Below are 21,633 nucleotides of genomic sequence, written 5' to 3'. Positions count from 1 at the left end.
CGTGGCCCAGCCCACCCCTCTCCTGGATCCACCCTTGCTAGAACACACGGGGCCATTCCCGGGGCATCTGGGAGCCCCGTGCCTTGGTTTGCAGGTCAGCTGTGCTGGGGAAAACCTTCCCCCCTGCCCCAGGCCCTGGTTTTACCCCCCACCCCCCGCGGGGGTCTCTAGCTTCCCATCCAGATCCTCTCATTCCATTGAGAGTCTCACCTCCACCCAGAAGAGGCAGTACTCACCCCCAGTGGGAGCCAATGTGGGCCACCGCAGTAGAGCTATAGAAGCTCCAGGGAGCCTGAAGATGGCTTCTGTTCCTAAAAGGAGCTGTGACACCAAATGGACACCATTGTTTACCACCAAGACCGAGTTGGGCAGGAGGGCCAGAGCCCACAGGTGCAGGGACAGCTCCCGAGTCAAGTCCAGCATTGCCTTCCCCAGCCCTGGGCCTGGAGCTAGAGCCAAGGGGGACTCTCCTCCAGACTTCCTGCCATCACATAGGACTGCAGACCCACCTAGTGGCATCTGCGGGCCACCCCAGGACAGGTCCCGTGGGCACCTGAGGCTGCGCGAGGCTCTGGAATTGGGGGGGAGGGGGTGAAAGATAACGTCTCTACCACCCCAGAGCTCTCAGTGTAACAGGAGACAGGATTGGCAGGCAAGGATCACAGACCAGGACGGAGGGATTAGCAGAGGAGAGGCCTGAGCTGGCAAACAGCAGATGGAGTTGAAGGGGGATGGGTAGGGGGGATGCCAGAGGCCACCTGTTGACCCTTCCCAGGCACCTCCTGGGACCAGGCCTGGGGTGCCTCCTCCACAAACTGGTGGGTGCCAAGGACCGTGCCAGTCATATGATAGGCAGGTGTGCAGGCCACTGTGACGCCTAGAAATGGTTACCATCAGTGGTCCAGGGGCTGGCCCCTCCCAGTGGCCATGGTTTCTCTGCAGGTTGACCCCTGGGCTGACTTTAAGGCAGCCCTGACTCTCTGACTCTGTACCAGGGCCTGAAGCTGGCACCTGGTCATCTGGAGAGCAAACCCCACTTTCTTCTTCTTTTGCTTATTTTCTAATTTTCCTAAGATGATCGTAGTGATTGCTAGCATTAAAGACCATTAGCAAAATATGAAAAACTGCAGTGACTCCTAGGCTTTCACCTCTCCTGAAATGACAGTAGGTGATGTGTTGTCCCAGACCTGACACTGGCCAGGCCCAGCAGGAGGGGTGGGTACAGATGGAGACCCCGGGACAAACAGCCATGGAGAGACACCCCTTCCTGGAGATTGTAGAGGACGCAAGTGGGGTCCCCATCCCCTACAAGCATACACACAGCAGTGCACACGCCCCTCCCCTGCGTCCTCACCCCAGGGCCTTTCTGGCTATGAATTTTCTCCTCCTGTGATGTGATTCTAAGTGCCATTAGCCCCTGGCATCTGGGGTTTCCGTTTCATTTCCCTCTTTACCTGGGTAACCGAACTGATTGTGCTCCCAGCTCTGGTTCACTAATTCTTGCAAATCCTTTAAAACTATTGATTTATTTGCTGGGACTATGTTCTCAGGATCCTTAGGAAACACTGGCTTTTGCTAAAGCAGGTGTAGGAGAGCTGTGTTTCCCCCCACTTCTTGTATCTCTCTCCTGCCTGCCCACCATCTCCTCCTCCCAGCACCTCCTGCCACCCCTTCTCTTTGCTATCCTGTCCCTTCCTGGGGCAGATGGCTGACTCTACCAAAATCCTATCTGGCTGGACCTTTAAGGTATTAAGTCTTCAGGACACTTGCAACAAAACAAGGTTCTGTGGAACATCGCACCTGAAAATTGAGGCTTCGAGGTTGTGTCTGGTTGCTGGGATCTTCACCCTTTATTTGAGATACCGTTTCCTCCTCTGGGTTCTGATTGCTCCTCTATTGTCCTGGGTCTGCAGTGACGGGTGCAGAAGCTCTGGGGTCCCTCACTCAGGCTCTTCCCTGCACTATCCACACAGACAGCCATCTCACTCAGGCATCGCAGGAACCCACGTGGAAGGCTGGGCAGCCGGGGCTTCTGGATGGAAAGAGAATGAGGGTGGTCATGATGGCCAGTTGACAGGGAAGAGCCCAGCCCCTCTGGGAATCCCGGGCAGTGAAAGAGTGAAGCAGGGCTCCCTACGGGCCTCTCCTGCCACGGCCACCCACTGGCCGGGAAAGGAGAGTAGCAAGCTCTCTCCACTTTTGCCCCAGATGAAGGAACCAGATATGTGTGATGATGAGTTTTCAGGCTCGGCACCGAGAGCCCCATTTTCTGGGGGGCTGGGCTGTCCTGGGTATGGTGGTGACTGTTGGTTCCCCAAGTGCCTTAGCTGAGCTCTGTCTTCTAAGCGAAAATGTCTAGAGTTTGTACCTGTCTGGGGGCACATGCAGCACTGCTCCATTCAGCACATGTCTTTATTCAGCTCTCTGGCAGGGGCCAGCCAGATTCGCGTATGTATTGGGAATCTGACGTCTTGCCCCTAAAATAGTGAGTGGTAAAATAGAAAACTGTAAAATGGTAACAGCCAAGGATAGACCACAGGCTGGTGGCTTCTCATCAGAGAAGGGCCTCTGTTCTCACAACCTGTGAGGCCAAGCCTGGGGGCCCATCAGTTTGAGGGGCACATCCACGATGCTGCAGGGGAGAGGCAGCAACCTGCACCTGGTTCCTGAATGCCTTGCCCTGGGCCAAGCGGGAGGCCTGCTGCAGGGGGGGTGGGGGGCAGAAGACAAGGACAGTGTGTAGAAAGTTCCTCCCTCCACCCCAGCTCTACATGGACTTTCCAGGCTAAAGGCCAGGCTCCACCCTCACTGCTCACAGCAGCAGCCCCTTGTGGCAGGTCTCTCTCTCCAGACATTTGCTCTCCATCCATCCCACCCCTTTATCCCCCAGGTGACCTGGGTGACTTTTCTGAATTTTCTTCCCAGGCCTGCAACCTCTAGCCTGTCAAGGGGGCCTCTGCCTGCACTCCAGCCTCAGCTCTGCCCCCCACCCCGACTCCAGCTGTACTCTACCGCCCAGCGCCCCTGCAGCGTGCTGATGTGCACCTTGGGCCTCCGCCCAGGCAGACTGCTAACAAAATGTCCTCCTGTCCACCTTTGACGAGTCCCACTCACTTCCCAAGACCACGCCAAGTCCCCTGTCCCTGCGGGCCTTCCCTCCTCCACTCTCACTCTGTGCTTCCCCCCTCCCCCGTGCCCCAAGCAAGCTCTGCTACAAGAAGCATCTGTCACCCTGCATATGACGTGGTGTAACACAGATGCAGTCCGTGTCCATGCTACTCAGGGTGCTGAGACACCAACCACACACCACAGCTCTGAGAACTGAATGGCACAGGCATTTATCTGAGGCTGGGAATTGGGGCCGCGCCGGCAGATCCGTCCCAGGATCAGTGTGCTTGGGACCTTGCACTGGCACTGTCTCCCTCACCCCAGCGGCTCAAGCACCACTGCGCTCATCAGCCCCCCCCCCCAGTTCACCACAGTCACCATAGTCACCGCTGGCCAGCTCTGTGCTCCACACGGGAACTTCACGGTCCAGGCGTGAGCATCAGACGGGCTGCGCCCAGGTCTCATGTCTACATACCAGCTGCCAGGAAGCTGCCTACACAGTGCCCAGCTCCCCGCACATCTTGGGGTTCTCCCCAACAGAAGGGGACTCCAGTGCCAAGCAGCCAAAATGACCTTTTCCACTGCAGCATCTACCTCCCCCATCAGACTGTGAGCAATTTGAGGATGGGCTGGTCTCATTCATAGTCCGGGTCCTGACACATAGTAGGTAAATGTAAATGTGTATTAGACTATGAACTAGTAAATTAAGACTAATACCCTTTGTTACGTGCATTTAGTTCTCCACCAGTGACATAGCTTAGTGGTGACGCAACACCCCCTGCACTTTCTGGTCATCACAGCTGGCCCCTCCCTCCCCAGGCCACTCATCTCCCCCTCCTCAGAAGGCCTTCAGGACTGCCACTGCCCATTTATATAGCGCCTGTGTCCCCACTGAGCTGCACCATCCCCTGGGACAGGGACTAATTCACTCATCTATTGCCCAGACTCCTCTTCACCTCCCTTCTCCACCCCAGCTCCTGGCCCAGCGCCCTATGTCTTGTAAATTCAGAAGAGGGGCATCAGGATAGGTTGGAACAGCAGNGGGGGTGAGGTCACTGGTGGTTGACTCTGAGCAGACTTTTTGAGTGTAAGGGACGAACCTGACTCTCTCATCCTATCTCATAAAATTCACGAATGGCCCCCAGTCTCCTGTGAGTTACCGACCACAGTGGGTTTGTTTCTTTCACAGTCTGCTGTGGGCCTGCCTCTTACACCACACACATACACACACACATACACACACACACATACATACACATACATGCTCGTTCACATAATCATATGTTCGTGCCCACATGCTTACATACACCGTGCACTCAGACACACACACACACATATGCATGTGGCTCACACCTTGCCCCTCCAGCCCACCTAGTGAGCTGCTACACATCTTTCCAGTGTTTTCTTAAAGGCCACCCTCCCACACACCCAAGCCTCCCTGAGTTCCACCAAGCCAGCCAGCAGTCCCTCCTCTGAGCTTCCTCTACCAGTGCTTGCCCCATAAAATTCCCCTCACTTAGCATCACAGTCATTTAGTGCATCCCCTGTTAAACTGTAAGCTCATCATGGGGTCTGTGGTCATCTCCATTCACATGCCTGGCACCCCACCCCCACCCCCATGCCCAACCCGCCTGTTGAATGAGTAAATGAGCGGGCCAGACAGACACAGAAGCTCCCAGTGTCTGCCTCTGAGAGGGGATGTCCATGCCTCAGACTTATTCAGCTATGGACTTAATTGCCTGCTTCAGAGAACCCTCAAACTCTCTAGCACCCTTTCCACTTTCTGCCCTGACCCAGGGCACATGGAGCTCTCCAAGGTGCTGAACATGGTTCTCTCTCTTGGCCCAACTATCTGCCCTGACCTCTGGACTCTAGTCTTTCTAGCCAAGAGCCATCCCCCACATTCCACAAATCCACCCTCCAATGGAAAAGAAGCAGTGTCTCTAAATATGCTATAAGCAGACCATGGTTTCACAGAGGCACAGTGCATTATGAGAGCACAGGGGGAGGAGTAAGCTCCCCTTCCCCATCTCAGACAACAGACTCAACTCTCTCCCTGGGAGCAGACACGAGTCTCATCTTTGCCTGGTCCTGAGAACCAAGGTCCCGCAGGACACCCACCTCCCTGGTGCCAACTTCTAGCTGCTGTAAGGGGCTTCTGCCTCACAGAGGGACTATATAGCCACCTTCCCTCCTAACCCCTGACCTCCTGGCTTCTCCTAACCCATCTGCTATGACCTCCCTGGCACTTGCAAACCCCACCTTCAGGATTCTGGTCCCTATGAAGCTCTTCAGGGTCCTGACTCTTTTTGCCTGGATGCTTAAAACTTCACATTCCCCCTTCCCAGCTCTAGCATATCAACCTAGAGTCCCAGCTCCTGCAGAGCTCTTTGAACAGTGGTCTTGACCTCATTTCTCATCCAACTCTCCGAAGCCCAGAATTCTTCTGAGGTCTCTCAGCCCTGACCCCCTATGACATGTTCTTCCTGTCCAAAGTATTCCCATCATCCCCTCAGCCTTCATCCTCAAAGCAGGAGCCGGGCGAAGGCTACCTTTCTGGGGGCAGGAAGGACTAACACCTGACTAGGGCACTTCCTCCAACTGCAGCCTCAGGGTTTGCCAATTGGCCTTCCCTGCTCAGCCAGGGGTCTGTCCTCAATGGTGCACTTTTATGGGAATTTTTTTAAAGGAGAATAATTTAAATGACTTTTATGACATCTTGGAGGGCCTGAGAATGCTCCAACTGGAAGGTAACTCTCAGTTCTGCCCAACAAATGCATATCAGGCACCCTCTAGTGCATAGCCCTGAGGCAGGGTCTGTAGGGACAGAAAGGCCCCTCCGTGCCAAATTTCACCGCTTGAGAAATAGGTCTTGTCACCCAGCGTTGGACAACTTGGAAAAGGCAGGCTGGTGAGAGGTGGTGACTGTCCTTAGGACTTTACCCCTTTTTGATAAATGGCAGGATTTATCCTGCCATTTATGTCCAATTTCCATTTGGACAACAGGATAACCAGAAGGTCTCCTCACTATAACTCTTGGTCAGGCAAGAAGTCTGAGTCTTTCACACTTCTCTTCTCTAGAAGGCCCCATTTCCAGGGAGGGCTCGCCTATACATAAGGCTGTCAGGTCCTGGGCTGGGGCTGGTGTAACTCCCCAGTAGAGGAAAGCCCCTCCAAATTGGGCTGGGTGTGCATTCTGCAGGTGGTTTTATCCTGTCCAAGAAGCTGGAGCTGAGCTGGCCCTCAAGGTTGATCCTGAGCTGTTCTTTGGAGAAGGAGATGTGTATATGTGATCAGTCGGGGAATGAGGGAGGAAGAAGGGCAGCTTTCAGCTTGGGAGCCTGTCGCTGACTGGCTGTGGCCCAGCTGGGCAGCAGCGATGGGAAGCTCTGTTTGTGTAAAGCCACCACTTGCCCCACAGTATCTGCACATTTGGGGCTCCCCTGCTCCTGGATGGATTATCCTCTGGGCATGCATGACACAATTTTTGCTGGGCTTTCTCAGTATATTTCACAACTGCTCTGAGTTTATAATTTTTTCAAGTCCTTTATCAAATATGTGTCATAAATACCATTGGAATCAGGAGCATTTATCACCCAGCTGGGTTCTTTCTTGAGCTCTGAAAAAAATTATTTGGCTGCACAACCTTTCTCGGGGCTCTGATTTAATGGACTTCTCTGCTGCAAAGCACTGAAATGCGTTGCCTTTTAATATTTGACATCTCTTCCTCTTTATTACCACCTCAGACAGCCCTTCTAGTCCAGCTGGAATGAACCCATTAGTCTCTGACAAATAACTCGTGTCGTTTGGTGAAAAATATGCAGAAGCTTGGCTGCGATGTTATCTCTGGACTCGGTCCTGTTTGCGGCCTCCCTCTTCTCTAAACAAAGCTTTGGGTCCAGGCCAGCCTTCCCCAGGGTCCCCTTTCTCTTGGTTGCCACTTGCCACCGGGTCCACAGAGCCAGTTTACCCCACCACTTATAATGGGCTTTGAGACGAGGTATTTATAGATGTCCGTCTAAATTCTGGTATTTAGAATTAACCTCACAGGGAGCGCCTGGGTGGCTCAGTCAGTTAAGCAAGTGGCCAACTTCGGCTCAGGTCATGATCTCGTGGCTCGTGAGTTTGAGCCCCGCGTTAGGCTCTGTGCTGACAGTTCAGAGCCTGGAGCCTGCTTCAGATTCTGTGTCCCCATCTCTCTCTGCCCCTCCCCTGCTCTTTCTCTGTCTCTCTGTCTTTCAAAAATAAATAAATGTTAAAAAAATTTTTTTAAAGAATTAGCCTCATAGAAGCACTGTTCACAGTAACCAAAAGGTGGAAGCCACCCAAGTGTCCAGTGACAAATTAATAGATAAACAAACTGGTACATACATATAACAGAATTGCACTCAGCTTTAAAAAGGAAGGAAATTCTGACACATGCTACAACGTGGATGAACCTTGAGGATATTATACAAAGTTAAATAAGCTAGCCACAAAAAGACAAATACTGCATGAGTCCACTTAAATGAGGTACTTAGAGTAGTCAAATTCATAGAGACAGAAAGTAGCATGGCCACTACCAAGAGCTGGGGAAGAGGGCCATGGGAACTTGTTTACTAGGTATAGAGTTGCAGTTTTGCAAGATGAACCATTTTGGAGATTGACTGCTCAGCACCATAAATGTATTTAACACTACTGACCTGTACACTTAGAATAGTTACATTGGTAAATTTACTGCAATTAAAAAAAAAAGAATTAGCTTCAAATTCTACCAGTAGAGGAGAAACTGACACAGAAGTTTTATGAGCACTTGAGTTCCATCATTTATTCATGCTTTCTCTATCAGCTGGCTCTGCTGTGTAACAAACAGTTCTAAGATTTAGTGGCTTAAAACAACTGCTGATTTAGATTATGATTCTGGTCTGCAGTTTGGGCTGGGCGCAGCTGATCTAGGTCAGGCTCAGCTGATTTGGGTGGGCTCCTTTCTGCTCCACAAGGCCTTTTATCCTCCAAAAGACTCATTCAGGCTGGTTCATGTGGTAGTGGCAGGGGTCCCAAGAGAGTGGGCAAAAGCAGGCAAAATTTTTTGAGGCTGTGGCTCATGCTCACATACTGTCCTTGCAACCACATTCTGTGGTCAAAGCAAGTCATAAGGCCCGTCAAAATTCAGACGGTGGGGAAATGAACTCCACCCCTTGATGGGAGGGGAGGCAAAGAATTTGCCATCTACCCCACCAGCTGTATATATGCCAGGCCCTGTGATAAGTGTTGAAGATAAAAATATAAATAACTGTCTAGTGCAGGAGACATACATGTAAATAAATAATTACAACGTATAGCATGCTCTAAAGAAGTAAGCACTGGATGCTATGGGAGCATGGAGGAGGGCAGAGGGCAGAGGGCAGAGAGATGTGGAAGGAGGGGAAAGAGGCAGACACCTGGGACACAGTAACACCTTAACTGGTATTACAGGTCAAAATGGTCATTAGCCAGAAGAAGAAGGGAGGACGAGAGATTGGGGCAGAGGGCAGCAGGAAGGGTGAAGGCTGGCAGGGGACATGCCAGGGGTACAAGGAAGCTTCAGTGAGGAGTTGGGGAGGTGGGCCACATCACAGACAGCCTTGAAGGGTTTATTTAAGCCGGGATGGATGGCCAGGTTGCTGAGTAGAGATGGCTTAGGGCCTGCAACAGCCAGGCGTCTATGTGGGCTGCTGCCCTGACCCAGGTGAAAGAGGGCGGTGGCTCAGACATGGCCCAGGTGTTCCTGCGGCTGGGAGGGAATCAAGAGCAGAGATTTCTAGGCAGTGACAGAGGTAGGGTGGAGAGGAGAGGCATCAGCGGGAAGATTCAGTGCCCCCTGGGCCTGTGCTTTCTGCCCAGCAGTCTGAGCAGTAAGGAGTTCCCTACTAAGAGACCAAGGCCAAGGGCACAGGGCAGCCACTATGTGTCCAGGGAAGCGCGTGGAGTCCTGCAGGCACAGCTGGGACATCCCACGCAAAATCCAGGAGACCAGAAAACAGTTTGCTGATGTCGGCCAACAAGGAAGGACCTGAGGTCAGGACTTCCCCTCCTCCACAAGCTTGAGGCAGCCAGATTCTGCAGGGTGCTGGGATGCTGTAGGGTCTACCCCAAAGGCCCAGCCCCTGCCAAGCTCTATCCCGATACCCACAAACTGTCCAAACTGGGCACAGCGTGGCTGGTTGGAAAGCTTCCCCAGGACCCCATGTTCTTCCAAGCCCTTCATACATTAAGTGGTTGTCCTTGGCCGAGGCAGGGGGTAGGCGGGAGAGCAGCTTGTGCCTGGAGCCAGTGCTGGCTTCCTCCCATGGATCCTGGGTCATGATGTCCCAAAACATCGTCTCTCTGGCTGGGCCCTCAGCCAGCAGCAATAAGCGCACACTGTCTGATCAATACTTTGAATGCACTTGGGGCCCCCGCTGTGAAAAGGAACCCCTGGTGAGCACTTTCATAAATTGAAAAATTTTTCCGAAACTGAGTAATCCTGCCCAGCTATTAAATCCAGATTTCCTCAAAGTGAGAGTAGAAAGCGCTTGCATTTCGATGGTGACCTGGATCTCTGAGCACCTCCCAGATCCAGCCAGGATTTCCCAGGGGCGGCAGGTGGTACCTGCCGCGGCTGGGACCGTGGCTGCATGCTTCATCATTGCTGGGACCTTGGTTTGAAGTCAGATCTTTCAAAAACAATCAGAATGCTCAGGGCCCAGGAGGCGTGGTATTTTGTAACCACTGTGTTTTCCTGACCCCCTGGGCATGGTTAACTCAGCAGGCGCTCGGCTGCATCCGTCACTCACAGCAGCACGACAACTGGGAGGCAACAGCAGGTGCTTCTCGGTGCTTGAGGGGACTGAGCATCGAAAGCTGGGGCAACGCGCCCAGGGTCACAGAGCCAATTAGTGCAAAGCTGGAAGGAGAACCAGGACCCAGAAATCCAGCCCAGATCTCTCTAACCCCCACACGACTTCACTCAAAAATGTGACATCACCCACCTGGCTCATGTTTCAGGAATGAATTCAGTTGGTGGCTCTTTTTGGAGCTGATGTGTGAACATGGCAAGCAGTTCAGCCTCGGGCCAGCCCGACCCGGCAGGCTCCTCCGTGTCGTGTCCTTGACCAAGCAACGTGTTCAGGCTGTGGGTTCCACAGCCTCGCCGCCTGCACCTTTCCCCAACGTGTCACACAGGCCCTCACCCCATCCCCAAACTGAAGTCTCCGTCCCCTCCCTTCCTGATGTCCCTCCAGAAGCCTGGAAGTGGCCCTCCTGCTGGCCACCTCCACGTTCCCTCCAGCACCGACCTCCGAGGTTTCACAGCCTAAATACTGGTCTTTCTTTGTCCTTCTGTCCCCACTGTAGTTCAGGCCTTTGTCACTTCTCTCTTAGATCATGGAGCAATCACCACCGTCAGCAATGACATTGTGCCTGCCCGCCATTGGGCATTTACTACGGGCCAGGCCCACAGCTAACAGCTTACCATGAGCTCATTTAACTGTCAACAAAGGAAGAAATGAGGCTTTGGGCACACATTCCCAAGGTCACACAGCTGATAGGAGGCAGAGTTCAGGTTCCCCCCAGGCCTGGCTGAGGCTTTCCCATCCCCCACCTGCCTCCGGCCTCAACCATTACTCCCTGTCGGCCTCTAACGTAGCTGCCAGAATGATTTGTCTGGCACCCAGGCCTGTCCCTCCCCTGAACAGAATGCCATGGCTCCCTGGTGCCTACAAGACTGAGCTGGAGCCCCTCACAAGGTTCTTGAGGTCTCACTCCACCTGCCGACCCACTGCATCCCGTTGTTCCCGATCTGCCCCCACAGGCGCCCTCCACACCCTCCACCTAGTGCTTCGGGCCCTGCTTCAGGCCCTTGTCCAGGTCTGAGCACTCCCATGGGAGCCTTCCAGAAGCCCCAGCCAGANCCCCACCCACACACACACACACAGCCGTGCAGGTGCCCTGCAGCTCAGCCTGATGCAGGGTTGGTGGTGGTCAGTGAGTCGGCATTGCCCACACAACTTAAGACCCCCTTTCTCACCGTCTGCTTTGGCTTCAGCAGAACCAGAGACTGGTATGTCCTTGCAAAGAAGGGCCTGCCTGACGTCAAGGCCCACATGCCCCTGAGCTCAGGCTCAGGGATTTTCAGAGCCCCAGGCTCTGGGGGAAGAGTGGGAGTCTCTGTCCCCATTTTGCAGACATAGAGACAGAGGCTTCTCTCAGGACGTACAGGTGTCAGGGACAGAGCCGGGCTCAGGAGGGCATCTCGACAGACAGCCACTGCTGGTCCATGTGGACAGAGATGACCAGTCAGTCTGTGGCAGGGCAGGCGGGAAGGTACTTCCAGAACACCAGCCAGGGGGAACACAGGCCTGGAGGGCTCAGGGTGATGGTAGGGGGCTTGGAATCAGACCTCCGACAGACCGCCCTCTGCTCTCCATCTGCCAAAGGACATAACCCTGCCTGACAAGTGTCTGTGTCACTCTGGCCCAAGAATCTGGGCCTCTGATGTCCACCAACCAGCAACTAGGGGCCCAGGGGGTGGACAGGCCAGGCCAGTGGGAACCTTGGTCATCTGCAGGCCCTAACTTTTGCAAGTGAAAGAGTTCCTATAAACTAATCAGGGTAGCCGTCGGGCTCTCCTCCTTCCCCCCCTTCCAAGCCTTGAGGTGGGGCTAGGAGACACCCCCGGGTTTGGAGCCCACAGGCCTGGGACGCTCTGAGCCTACCCCAGGTGGCCAAGACACCAGGCAAAGGTAGGTGTGCTTCAGGGTGGGAAGGCCCCAGAGGCCACTTCCTGGGACCTGCGGGGGTGGCACGCCAGGCTCTCCCACGCTGAAGCCCCAGCTGAGTGGGGGCGGGGGGGAGGGGTTCCTGAGAGAATGGCCCAGGAAATGGAAGGCAATGCACACAGCTCCTACCTCTTGCTGGCCTTCCCAACAGTTCCGGAAGTGTGCAATAGAAGGAAGTACTCTCCAGGCCCCCGCTCCACCCCTCCTTCCTTGGGGCCCCCCTCTAAGAAGCTCACCCTATGCCTTGACTTGAGTGTTTAACATAAGGGACGCTGTTTTTGCAGGTTTTGTGGTTTTTATTCCTTTGAACCATATCCAGCCCATCTTACATCACAATGCCATGCTTTACTTGGTATCAAACACATCAGCACTCATTGGCATTTGGAGAACTCTTTCTGTAGTTTTATAATAGTTTTTAGTTGTCTGTGATAATGTATTCTCTGTTTCCAATTGTCAGTATGGGAATCTTTTCCCCCAGCCTTTCAATTTCTGGGTTTGATTTTTTTTGTGTGTGTGTATGGTATTGTTTTGCTTTGTTTTTATTTATTTTTCTGTTTTGTTTTCTTTTTTTTTTTCCTTTGTTTTTGAAAGTCGTTATTCCTTTGGTTATGGAGCCCCTCCCAATCGCTGCTTGTTTACGCATTGTTTGTGACTTCTTTTGACTGTCAGTGTTGAGCCAGTCTTGCCAAGAAACAGTATCAAGTATTTTCCTATTTCTCTACTTCTTGAAAGAAAAAATTTTAATTAAAAAAAAAAACTCTTAATGGGAACCTGGCCCTGTCTGTCTTCTCTGTTCTGCAGAAATGTTGAAGGAATTGAACCAGCAGCGCAGAGCGAAAGCGTTTACAGACCTGAAAATTGTTGTTGAAGGCAGAGAGTTTGAAGTCCACCAAAATGTTCTAGCTTCCTGCAGCTTGTATTTCAAGGACCTGATTCAAAGGTTTGCCTTCCTTCCAGCTGTGGTCGGGTCTGTTCCTTTGTAGGACGCTTTTGTGTCGCTTTTCTCCTCCCCTCTCTTGCAGGTTCCTGAAGCGTGACTCCCTGTCACAGAGCCAGTAGCCATCTCTCCCCCTCCTCTCCCTCCTCCCGAGTGCCCTCTCACACACAGCCTCAGAGCAGCCACTGCCCCCAGCCAGCCCCATGCAGCTTTGCTGGGCACCAGGGAGCCTCGGCCAGCAGTAGTCAACACCCCAGCCCTGCCCTGAGGATCCCGAGTTCTCAGTGGCTCACAAGCCCTCCCTGAGATTAAGAGGACTATAGACTCCACTTTAAGGGACCACTGCACACTCTCCCCACTGGTTGAGCACGGGGTCCCAGGCACCGTCATCGCTGCTGTCGATAGTGAACTTAACGCCAGGAAAGCACATCGACCAGACTGTCCCCTGCTGAGGAGCACAAGGTGCCCAAGGTGCCGTTTTCCACAGCGCGAGTCGGGGAGAGGAGACTTGTAGCCACATCCTCCTTCACGCTGCATGCCTTGATACTTGCACACTGAGCCTAAACCGGCGTTGTCTGAGCACAGACCAGGTGTGTCCTAAACACGGTCTCGCTCAGCCTTTGCTCCCCTCCCCTCCGCCCTCTGCCCCGGCTCTTCTTACCTGAATGAGTTTTAATGGTGCATGAGCATCTTTATTTTTTTTCTTCCATTATGTTGATTTTTTAATTTGTCTGCTTCATACCCTCGCAAAGAAGTCAGGGGCCACCTTCTAGCTCCTTAGTGAGGGAGAGCAGCCGAGGGGGCCGGCCCAGGGTAACGCTCCTGTTTCTCTCACCCATCAGCAGATTAATGCCGCTGCTCATTTTGCCTTGCAGCCTCTCCGGGGCGGACGCTGAGCTGGGACTGGGCTCAGAGTGAGAGGACAGGACCTCTGCTTGCTTCCCAATGCTGTGTTTGGACTTGCCAACTAACCCCAGAGTGACTGTGTTTTGTTTCAGGATGGCACACTGGCTGGCACCTCCTTTCCAATCTGTTGTGTCCTTTCACTTAGAGCTGAGCTGCCCGGCGTGCAGGCCCCGCCCAGTCGCACTGGCCCCAGCCATGCAGGACGGGGCAGGCTCTTTGTGACTTCCAGTCTCATGGACAGCTTGGGTCTCCCACCCCCCAGTGCTTGGGTTCCCAATGTCCAAGCACAGGGGTCAGGGGCATGAGCTCTGGGGTAAAGGGTCATGTTCAGTGGCTTCTTCAGGCCAAGGGAGGTCTTTGTGCTGCCATTCTTGGCAAATTCTGGTACTGGCAGTGACCAGCATCCTAGGGCCTTGGTCCCTGCTACAGACCAGCTGGAGAGCACAGAGCGGGCAGGATGCAGGGGCAGGTTGGTACTAAGTGATGGCCCAGCACTGGGCTAGGATGATGTGGGCAAGAGGAGCACAGGAGCCATTTGAATGTCTTCAGAGACCTTACATGCAAAGCCAAACTTGTACACAGCAGAGCAGAGGACACCACTAGGTGGGAACCCGAAGTAGTGAATGCTTCTTAGGCCAAAAAAGAAAGAGGAAGAACATTCCAGGCAAGGGGTGGGTTGCTTGGAATGGTCCGGAATACAAGGAATGTTCTAGGATGTTCTAGAATGCTCCAGACAAAGGATGGATTGCCTGGAATGAAAAGCTGGGAGAGAGACTGTCATAAGCAATGTGGAGGGGAACATAGCCTTCCCAGAGATGTGTGTGAGCTGGGATGAGATGGGCAGGCAAGCCCTGACCCCTGGGGCTAGGGCCCTGAGCTTGGTCTGAGGATGTGGGGGTCATCAGGAGCAGTGGGAAGGGGCTGCCCACCTGAAGATAAAAGAACTGTAGGATGTGCCTCAGTGACCCTAAGTGGAAATGATGGGCGCTAGAGCTAAGAAGCAGTCACTGGAAGAGAGAGGGCACCCCACTGGGAGCTAGGAGACCTGGGTTCTACGCCTGACTCTGCCACTTGTCCTATGACCCCAGGCAAGTCATGTCCTCTCTCTCAGGCCTCGAGATTTCTCATCTGTAAAACAGGAGGTTGGTTCAAATGACATCCAGGTTTCCTTCCAGCTCTGATGTCCCAGAGTAGCAGGAAGGGGATGGGCACGGCAGGGCCTGCAAAGGCTTCCCCTGTGTAAGCCCTAGGACGTGTGAATGGTGAGATCACAGGGTGGAAGGTGGGTCCACGGACCAATGTCAGGGCAGAGCTAAGAGGGTAATGAATTGAGCAGTTGAAGGTTGTCCAAGTAGACACACCTGGTAGGCAGCCAGATAGATGGGTCTGAACCCAGAGAGGTTGAGGCCTGGGGAGACTCCTTCAGCAAACAAGAGGTCACCCAGGGAGGAGGGAGACTTCAGCATACAAGGAGACATCCAGGGAGGAGGGAGACTTCAGCACACAGGAGGTCACCCAGAGAGAAGGGGAGGCCAAAGCCCAGCCCAGAGACCCCCTGTGGTTGAAGGTCACAATGCTAATTTGCAGCCATTTCAAATTTTACTTCCCTCCACTTGACCTTGGTGCACATCACCATTTCTGCCCATAGCTGCAAACAGCGTCCTCCGAGGGGGAGGAATATAGACTCTCTACGGAAAGGTGATTTCCTTTCTGGCCATGTAAAATTCTGGAGAAGTTCACACTCTGAGCGGTCAGGGAACAGCTGATGCTGTCACCATGCCATTTCAGTCTGTGATCCTGGAGACTTAGTGCACAGAGGCTGGAATGGCTCAGCCAGAGAGATGGGGCCCTGCCCACTGAGCCTGACCAGGCAGCTGCACTACAGAGCCAGAGGGCATGGGCACAGCCTGTGCATGGAACACGGTATCCCGGTTCCTCAACTTCATGAGGGTCTCAGTGAGCACTTTCAGGGACAGGTGGCTGCACCAGGAGCCGCAGACCCAGAGGCTCAGGCTGAACTCCTTTCCACCTCCATCCTGTGGCCAGTAACATGTTCACCACTCCAGCCCCAGCAAGGACACCGTCCCAACCCCAGCCACGACCCCAGTGTGGACACCCTCACCTGGGGTCACAGGACAGACCTAGGGAAACCAAGTCACTCAGTACTTTTCACTCAGCTAACAAGCAGGAGCCACTCCTGAGTGCCAGGTCCAGCCAGAGACACCAGATGAGACGAGTCTCTGCCCCAAGGAGGCCCACAGCCTGCCGAGGGAAACTGTAAAGAAGGATGAATGGGAGAGCAGACTGAGCACACAAATGGGGTTTAGCGATCACAGGCAAAGCACCTAACTGTGGGAGAAGAGGCATTCAGGGACAGCCCCTAGGGAGCGGTGGCATCTGGTGTGGATTTAAAACAAAGAATGGGAACTGGCCGGGCTGGTGAGTAGGACAGAGCCACTGGTGGCGGAGGACAGCAAGTGCATGGCCTCGGGACAGGGGGTAGCGGCAGGGCACTGCAAGTAATTCAGTGTCTGCAGGGTCAGGTGCAAGGTGGGCATGGAGAGAGTGAGGCCAGCGCGGGAGGCGGAGCCGGCTCGCAAGGCTTTGCTGTAAGCCCGGAGGTGTCAGGTCACATCTGTGTTTCATGAGGACGACTATCAGTGAGCGGGAGAGCTGGGTCTCAGTGTCCTCTCCTGACCAGCTCAGCTGCCCATGACCCCGGCACCAGACACAGGTCCTGCCTGGAGCCCCCATTCTCCAGGTCCCAGGCCGACCCCCACTCTTTGTCCATGTGTTCTTTCCACACATGTGCACGTACATTTTAGTGTGGCTGCAGCGGCTTCTTTCCATTAGTCTTCCCTTAGTGAGTTTCAAACTCTTGCCTCTTTCCTCTGATGAGGGCAAGACCCAGCCCAGAAGGAGACCTGTAGAAATGTCTAACGTCATCCTGAAAATCCTCCCACTAATCCTGAGAAGCAGGTACTGTCATTAGCATCCCCATTTTACAGATGGAAAAAAACTGAGGCCCAGAGAATTTAAGTAACCAAGTAGGTCTGGGATTGGAATTGAGGTCTGACTGCAAAGCTTATGATCTTACCACCCGTTTGCTAACCCGGAGAAGAACAAAAATGTAGCCTTTATTTGTGCATGAAGTCTATAAGGAAAGAAAGTGAAACTTAGGGTTGACTGTGTAGATAGGCAAGGAAAGAGAATGCAGTGTGTGTGTGTGTGTGTGTGTGTGTGTGTGTGTGTGTGTGTTAGAAACACTTGTAAACTGGACGCCAGCCAGACCTGCCCAAGATAAGACACAATCCATGCCTAAAATAGGAACCTAAGTTGCAGACGCTTGCCCCCATCCCAGGAGAGGCCGTATCCTCTAGAGTGAGGGGTCCTGTAGGACACTCCGGGGGGCTATGGTGAAGCTCAAAGCAAAGCCTTGGCCAAGAACCCTGCGCCTGGCCCCCCATCCCTGTGTTGCTGCATCTGAGTCCCTGCAACACTCAAGGGTGAGCACGCGGCAGGAAGAGGGCTTTGCCCTTGGATAATGTGAGGGACAGAGTGCGCGGCAGCCACCACGCCTGTCCTGCACCCAGGCTGGAGGGGGACCCCAGCAGGATTGAATGGGCTGAGCCCTGGGCTTCAGGAACTTTGAGCCAACTGAGGCTAGTGGGGCCCTGCGGGTGCGATCTTCCAAGTCCAGAGTCACTTCTCAGTCCTGCTGAGCAGGACCTGGATCTGCCCTGGACTTTTCGGGGAGCCTTACAAAGAAGTCCCCACACTTATCCCCAGGAGCCGAGGAGCCCTCAGGGCCGATTGGTGCCACGGGAGGCATTGGCTGCACCCCCTGGCCTGACAGGCTGCGGGCCCCAGCATAGAGGACAGAGAGGCATAGATATAGCAGAGGGAATGCCCTCCCTGCCAGTACTTCCAAACACGAGCCTGGGTGTGCGAGAAAACATCAAGCCCCAGAGAAGCCTGCCCCCTCATCATACCAAATGGGACAGAGACCTGGCACTCTGCCTTCTAACTGAATCCCTCATCTCACAAAGTCTGTTGGAGCCTATGACTCATTCGAACTGTATTCTCTTTTCATATTAAATGAAAATAGATGGACACATTGATTCGTCCAAGGTGATTTTCACAAGCCCCGTGTACAGGCTCTGAGCTTCTTCATCTTTCTCTCCAGGGGAAGCTAAAGAGAACTGCCTAATTGAGTGGCATAGAGTCTAGATGTAGGGGAGCCCAACAGACTTGAACACAATAGTCAAGCCATATGCTGGCTTTCCCGTCCTTCCCTGTGAGGTTGGGCATTTGTGGGTGGCAGTCTGCCGCCTTTCCTGGTGGAACAGAGAGGTGTGGCCAGAAGACCACGTAATAAGACGAGTGATTCACAGATCTTGAAGGCCAGCAGAACGGTGTAAGTCAGCCCCATCGCCAAATCACCACGGGTAGGCCAGGGACTACCAGAGATGTGAAAGTCCTTGGGACGCAGTGAGGCTAGTGTGTGCATGTCTGTGCCCTGGAGCAGGTGACATGCCTGAGCTCCCACGCATGCAGTCGGGCAGGAGTCACCCTGGAGGAGCAGCGTCATCCTCCTGAGCAGGTCAGGATGCCATCCATAGTCATCACCTGCTCCGTGGCTACCCCCACCCACCACTGCCTCACATTCACCTCCCATTATTCCAGCTCTAGCTTGCAAAATGAAAGCATATGATCACTGAGGTGTGTGAGGAGTAGATGATGGAGTGCCCTAGAATCTAGGGAGAGCAGTTCTTGTCCAGGAGGGCAAATTGCTGGTGGTGGATCTCAAACGGTCTCATATTTGGGATGAGGCATTCCTGGCCCACCTGCAGACCCAGGCCTGCCAAGCAGAGGCTGTGTCCCATACCCGAGGAGAGGGAGAGCCCAGGGAGTGTGGTCTTCTGATAGAACCTGTGGGTCTGGGTCTGTGGACTGGGCAACACCAGCCTGTCCCACACTCTCACCCCCAGTGTTAGGTCCATGGCCCAATCTGACAAGGCTACCACTGCTCATTCCTGCCCGACTCCCTCTCCCTCCAAGGCCACGTCATGACCCGGTCTGCCCAGCAGGTGTCAGTGTGTCATGTGGCTGAGTGGAGCAGGATGCTTGGACCCCAAGAGCCAGTTTAGGACAGGGACAGAATGGTCATCTGTGGAGGACACAGCTCCCCATTGGTGACCAGAGCCACCCATCAGAGGCAATGCCTCTCGGGATTCCTACTTATAGGGAAGAGGCATAGGGATCACTTAGGTCTAGTCCCAAGACAGGTTGATGGCCAGTGATGAAAAGCGACCATGGCCTCCCTTGGCCCCGTGAACACCTGTGTGGATATGAACAGGCAGGTCCAGATGGGCTACACAAGACCTCATGGCCTGGGGCCTTGCCTCCTGCAGATCTTCAGCTCAGGCACCCAACAAAGCCTCCATCACGTTCCCAAGTATTCCTCATGGCCAAGTAGAATGGTCGTTCTGCCCACAGCATCTGGCATCTGGATCCAGGGGCCTCCGGCCATTCCCCAAAGGTTCTTTGCCCAGCGGCCCCCTGCTCCCCACAGGAGGCTCTCACGGGGGCTCCTGCTCTTGGAGGAGCAGAGCAGGTACAGCCATGCATCATAGGGACAGTGGTCCTCACCACGCCTGGATGGCACCTGCCATGGTCAGCACCCCATGTGCCTCCTCACATTGTCCTTGTACTCCTTGGCCATGCAGGCACCACCCTGTCCCCGGGACCCTCTCCGTGGCCCAGAATCTGGGCAGGACAAGCATCTCTCAGAAGCACAGTCATGCGTGCCCCATCAGACTCATTACTCAGGGCCGTGGACTCTCCTGACCTTCCATCTGCCCAACATCCCTCCCCACAGGGTGATGCTGAGGGTTCCCAGGGTCACATGTCACATGCAGTTCGGTGTGCGTGTGTGCATGCGTGTGTGTGTGTGTGTGTGTGTGTGCAGCTGAAGTCCCCAGCTCTTCACTGAACTGGAACTTGTCTCCTGGGTGGACAGGAGAGCTGGCCTGAGGTGGACATGGCAGTGACTTGGGGACCTTGGGGGAATGTGAGCAGCCTGACTTTGGTCGCATATGCCCTGCCCAGCTGTGGCCCAGCAGGACCTCCGCAGAGCATGAAAGGTGTGAGGAGGACAGTGGCATGTAGGAGTGAAGGCAGAGGAAGCAAAAACTGAGTAAGAGGTCGACCAGATGGCCCCTCAGGCCTGGGGTGTTAGATTTCTGTGGTTTCAAGTGATCACACAATGAACTAGTTTTATACTTAACAAAGTTACCCAAGCATGAAAATCTATCCCGACAGCAGAGGACTGGTGTGTTAAAGTCGCTTAAAAAGTCACACACACCGTGTATGTCTCTGGGTTTAGAAGGGGCTCTGCCCAGACCCTGGGTGTAGCCAGCAGCTTTCCCTCCAGTCCTGGAGGCAGGGCCCCCCCACCCCCAGGCCCCATCAGATGAGCCGTTCCGTGGGGAGGGCCCAGCGTGGCACCCTGGGAAGTGTAGCAGGATCACAGCTGCATCTGTCCCCTGTCCCATCATATTGGTGTTTTGAAAACCCTTAGTGGCCAGGGCCTAACTGGAGAGAATGTGACTCTCGTGGTGGCATTTCAGAGTCTCGTGGGGAAGGTGTTTTCCAGCCTCTGTCATATAAACTCTGCATGGGACTTCAGACATCATCCAGTTCAACCCTCTTGTTTTGCAGAAGAGGAGCCCGAGGGCCAGAGAGGCAAGATGGCCCGCCTGTCAGTGGCGGGGCGGGCGCACACAGGTCCTCTAGCTCCCTGCCCACACAGGTTTCGGCCTCCCTCTGGGGCTAGCCTGCTCACTTCCGGATGCCTCCACACCCCCACTGCAAGCCACAGGGGCACCTGAGGGACCAGTCACAAGAGTCTCACCCCAGCCTCCTCAGGAGGGACTGAGGGGGGAACGCAGAGGTCATTTCCCAGCCACGTGGCCGAACCCGGCCCCGGGCAGGACCAGGCTCTGTGCAGGAAGCAGGACCGGGCAGAGTGGCCGTGGTGAGGCACCAAGCCTCTCATCTCTGAGAAACCTGCCTCCTGACTCAACGCTCTGGGTGTCTTTCCTCCTGGTCACTTCTGTGGCGGTGTTACTTCTGCTTCATCTTATCTGTTTCCTTCCAGGTGCAGCTTTAGGGCGCGGCTGCCAGGCCTTAGGAGCCTTTGCAATGGTTTTGTATTTCTGTAGACACCAGATATAAACAGACTTATATATTTGTGTCCCTCCCCTGCTCCCCCCAGTTCACAAGCCCGATGCACACTCTACATGCAGGCCACTCTGACCTCTGACCCCGTGTTCCATGTGGCAGGAGGGCCCCGCCCCGGGCCAGGTCCCAGGTCATGGCTGCTGGCTGTCTGTGGCGGAAGTCCTTGGTTGTTCCCCTCCCCCTCCCCCCCAGCTCTAACCATTCTGTCCGTCTATCTCGTCTCGTCCTCAGTTTCAAAGCAATGTCATGAAGGGCTTCCTTTCCATGCCTAAAAAAGGAAACAATATGTTTTTGGAAATAGGTGGGGTTGGAGTCAGGGTTCTGGGACGGCTTGGGGCGATCGAGGGCCGGCTCTGGATTGGCTGTGTTCACGGCCGGCTGGGAGCCTCCGGTACACCAGCGGCTCTCCCCCTGGAGGCTGCCGGGGCCCGGCGGGGCCGAACCGTATTGTTTCCCTTTGAGGCCAGTCCCTGGTCCTCGTCCCATCCACAGCTCATGCTTTTTGATTTGCATCTTTTTTTGCATGGACATGCCAAGTAGTGATAAGCAGGGTTTTCTGTTCTTTTGGGCGTCTCTGGTCAGACTCTTCTCTTTCAGATCCCGTGTAAGGTCGTTAGGTTCAGGCGTGTCATTGCCGTGTCCCTTGAGTCCTAAAGTGAA

The 21,633-nt window shown here is 54.2% G+C and overlaps 1 protein-coding gene across 1 annotated transcript in view; it reads left to right on the top strand.

Annotated features, from left to right (window-relative positions):
• The window catches only part of KLHL29 (kelch like family member 29), a 60,669-nt gene that overhangs the window by 25,866 nt on the left and 13,170 nt on the right, over positions 1-21,633 (top strand). Inside the window, exon 3 of the mRNA XM_077774075.1 lies at positions 12,687-12,825. Within this exon, the coding sequence (XP_077630201.1) occupies positions 12,687-12,825 (139 nt within the window). The remainder of the gene's footprint in view (positions 1-12,686; positions 12,826-21,633) is intronic.

The sequence above is a fragment of the Crocuta crocuta genome, unplaced genomic scaffold (assembly GCF_008692635.1).
Source record: "Crocuta crocuta isolate KB4526 unplaced genomic scaffold, BGI_CrCroc_1.0 scaffold246, whole genome shotgun sequence".
NCBI classification, from domain to species: Eukaryota; Metazoa; Chordata; class Mammalia; order Carnivora; family Hyaenidae; genus Crocuta; species Crocuta crocuta.
This window is presented reverse-complemented; position numbering and strand designations above follow the sequence as displayed.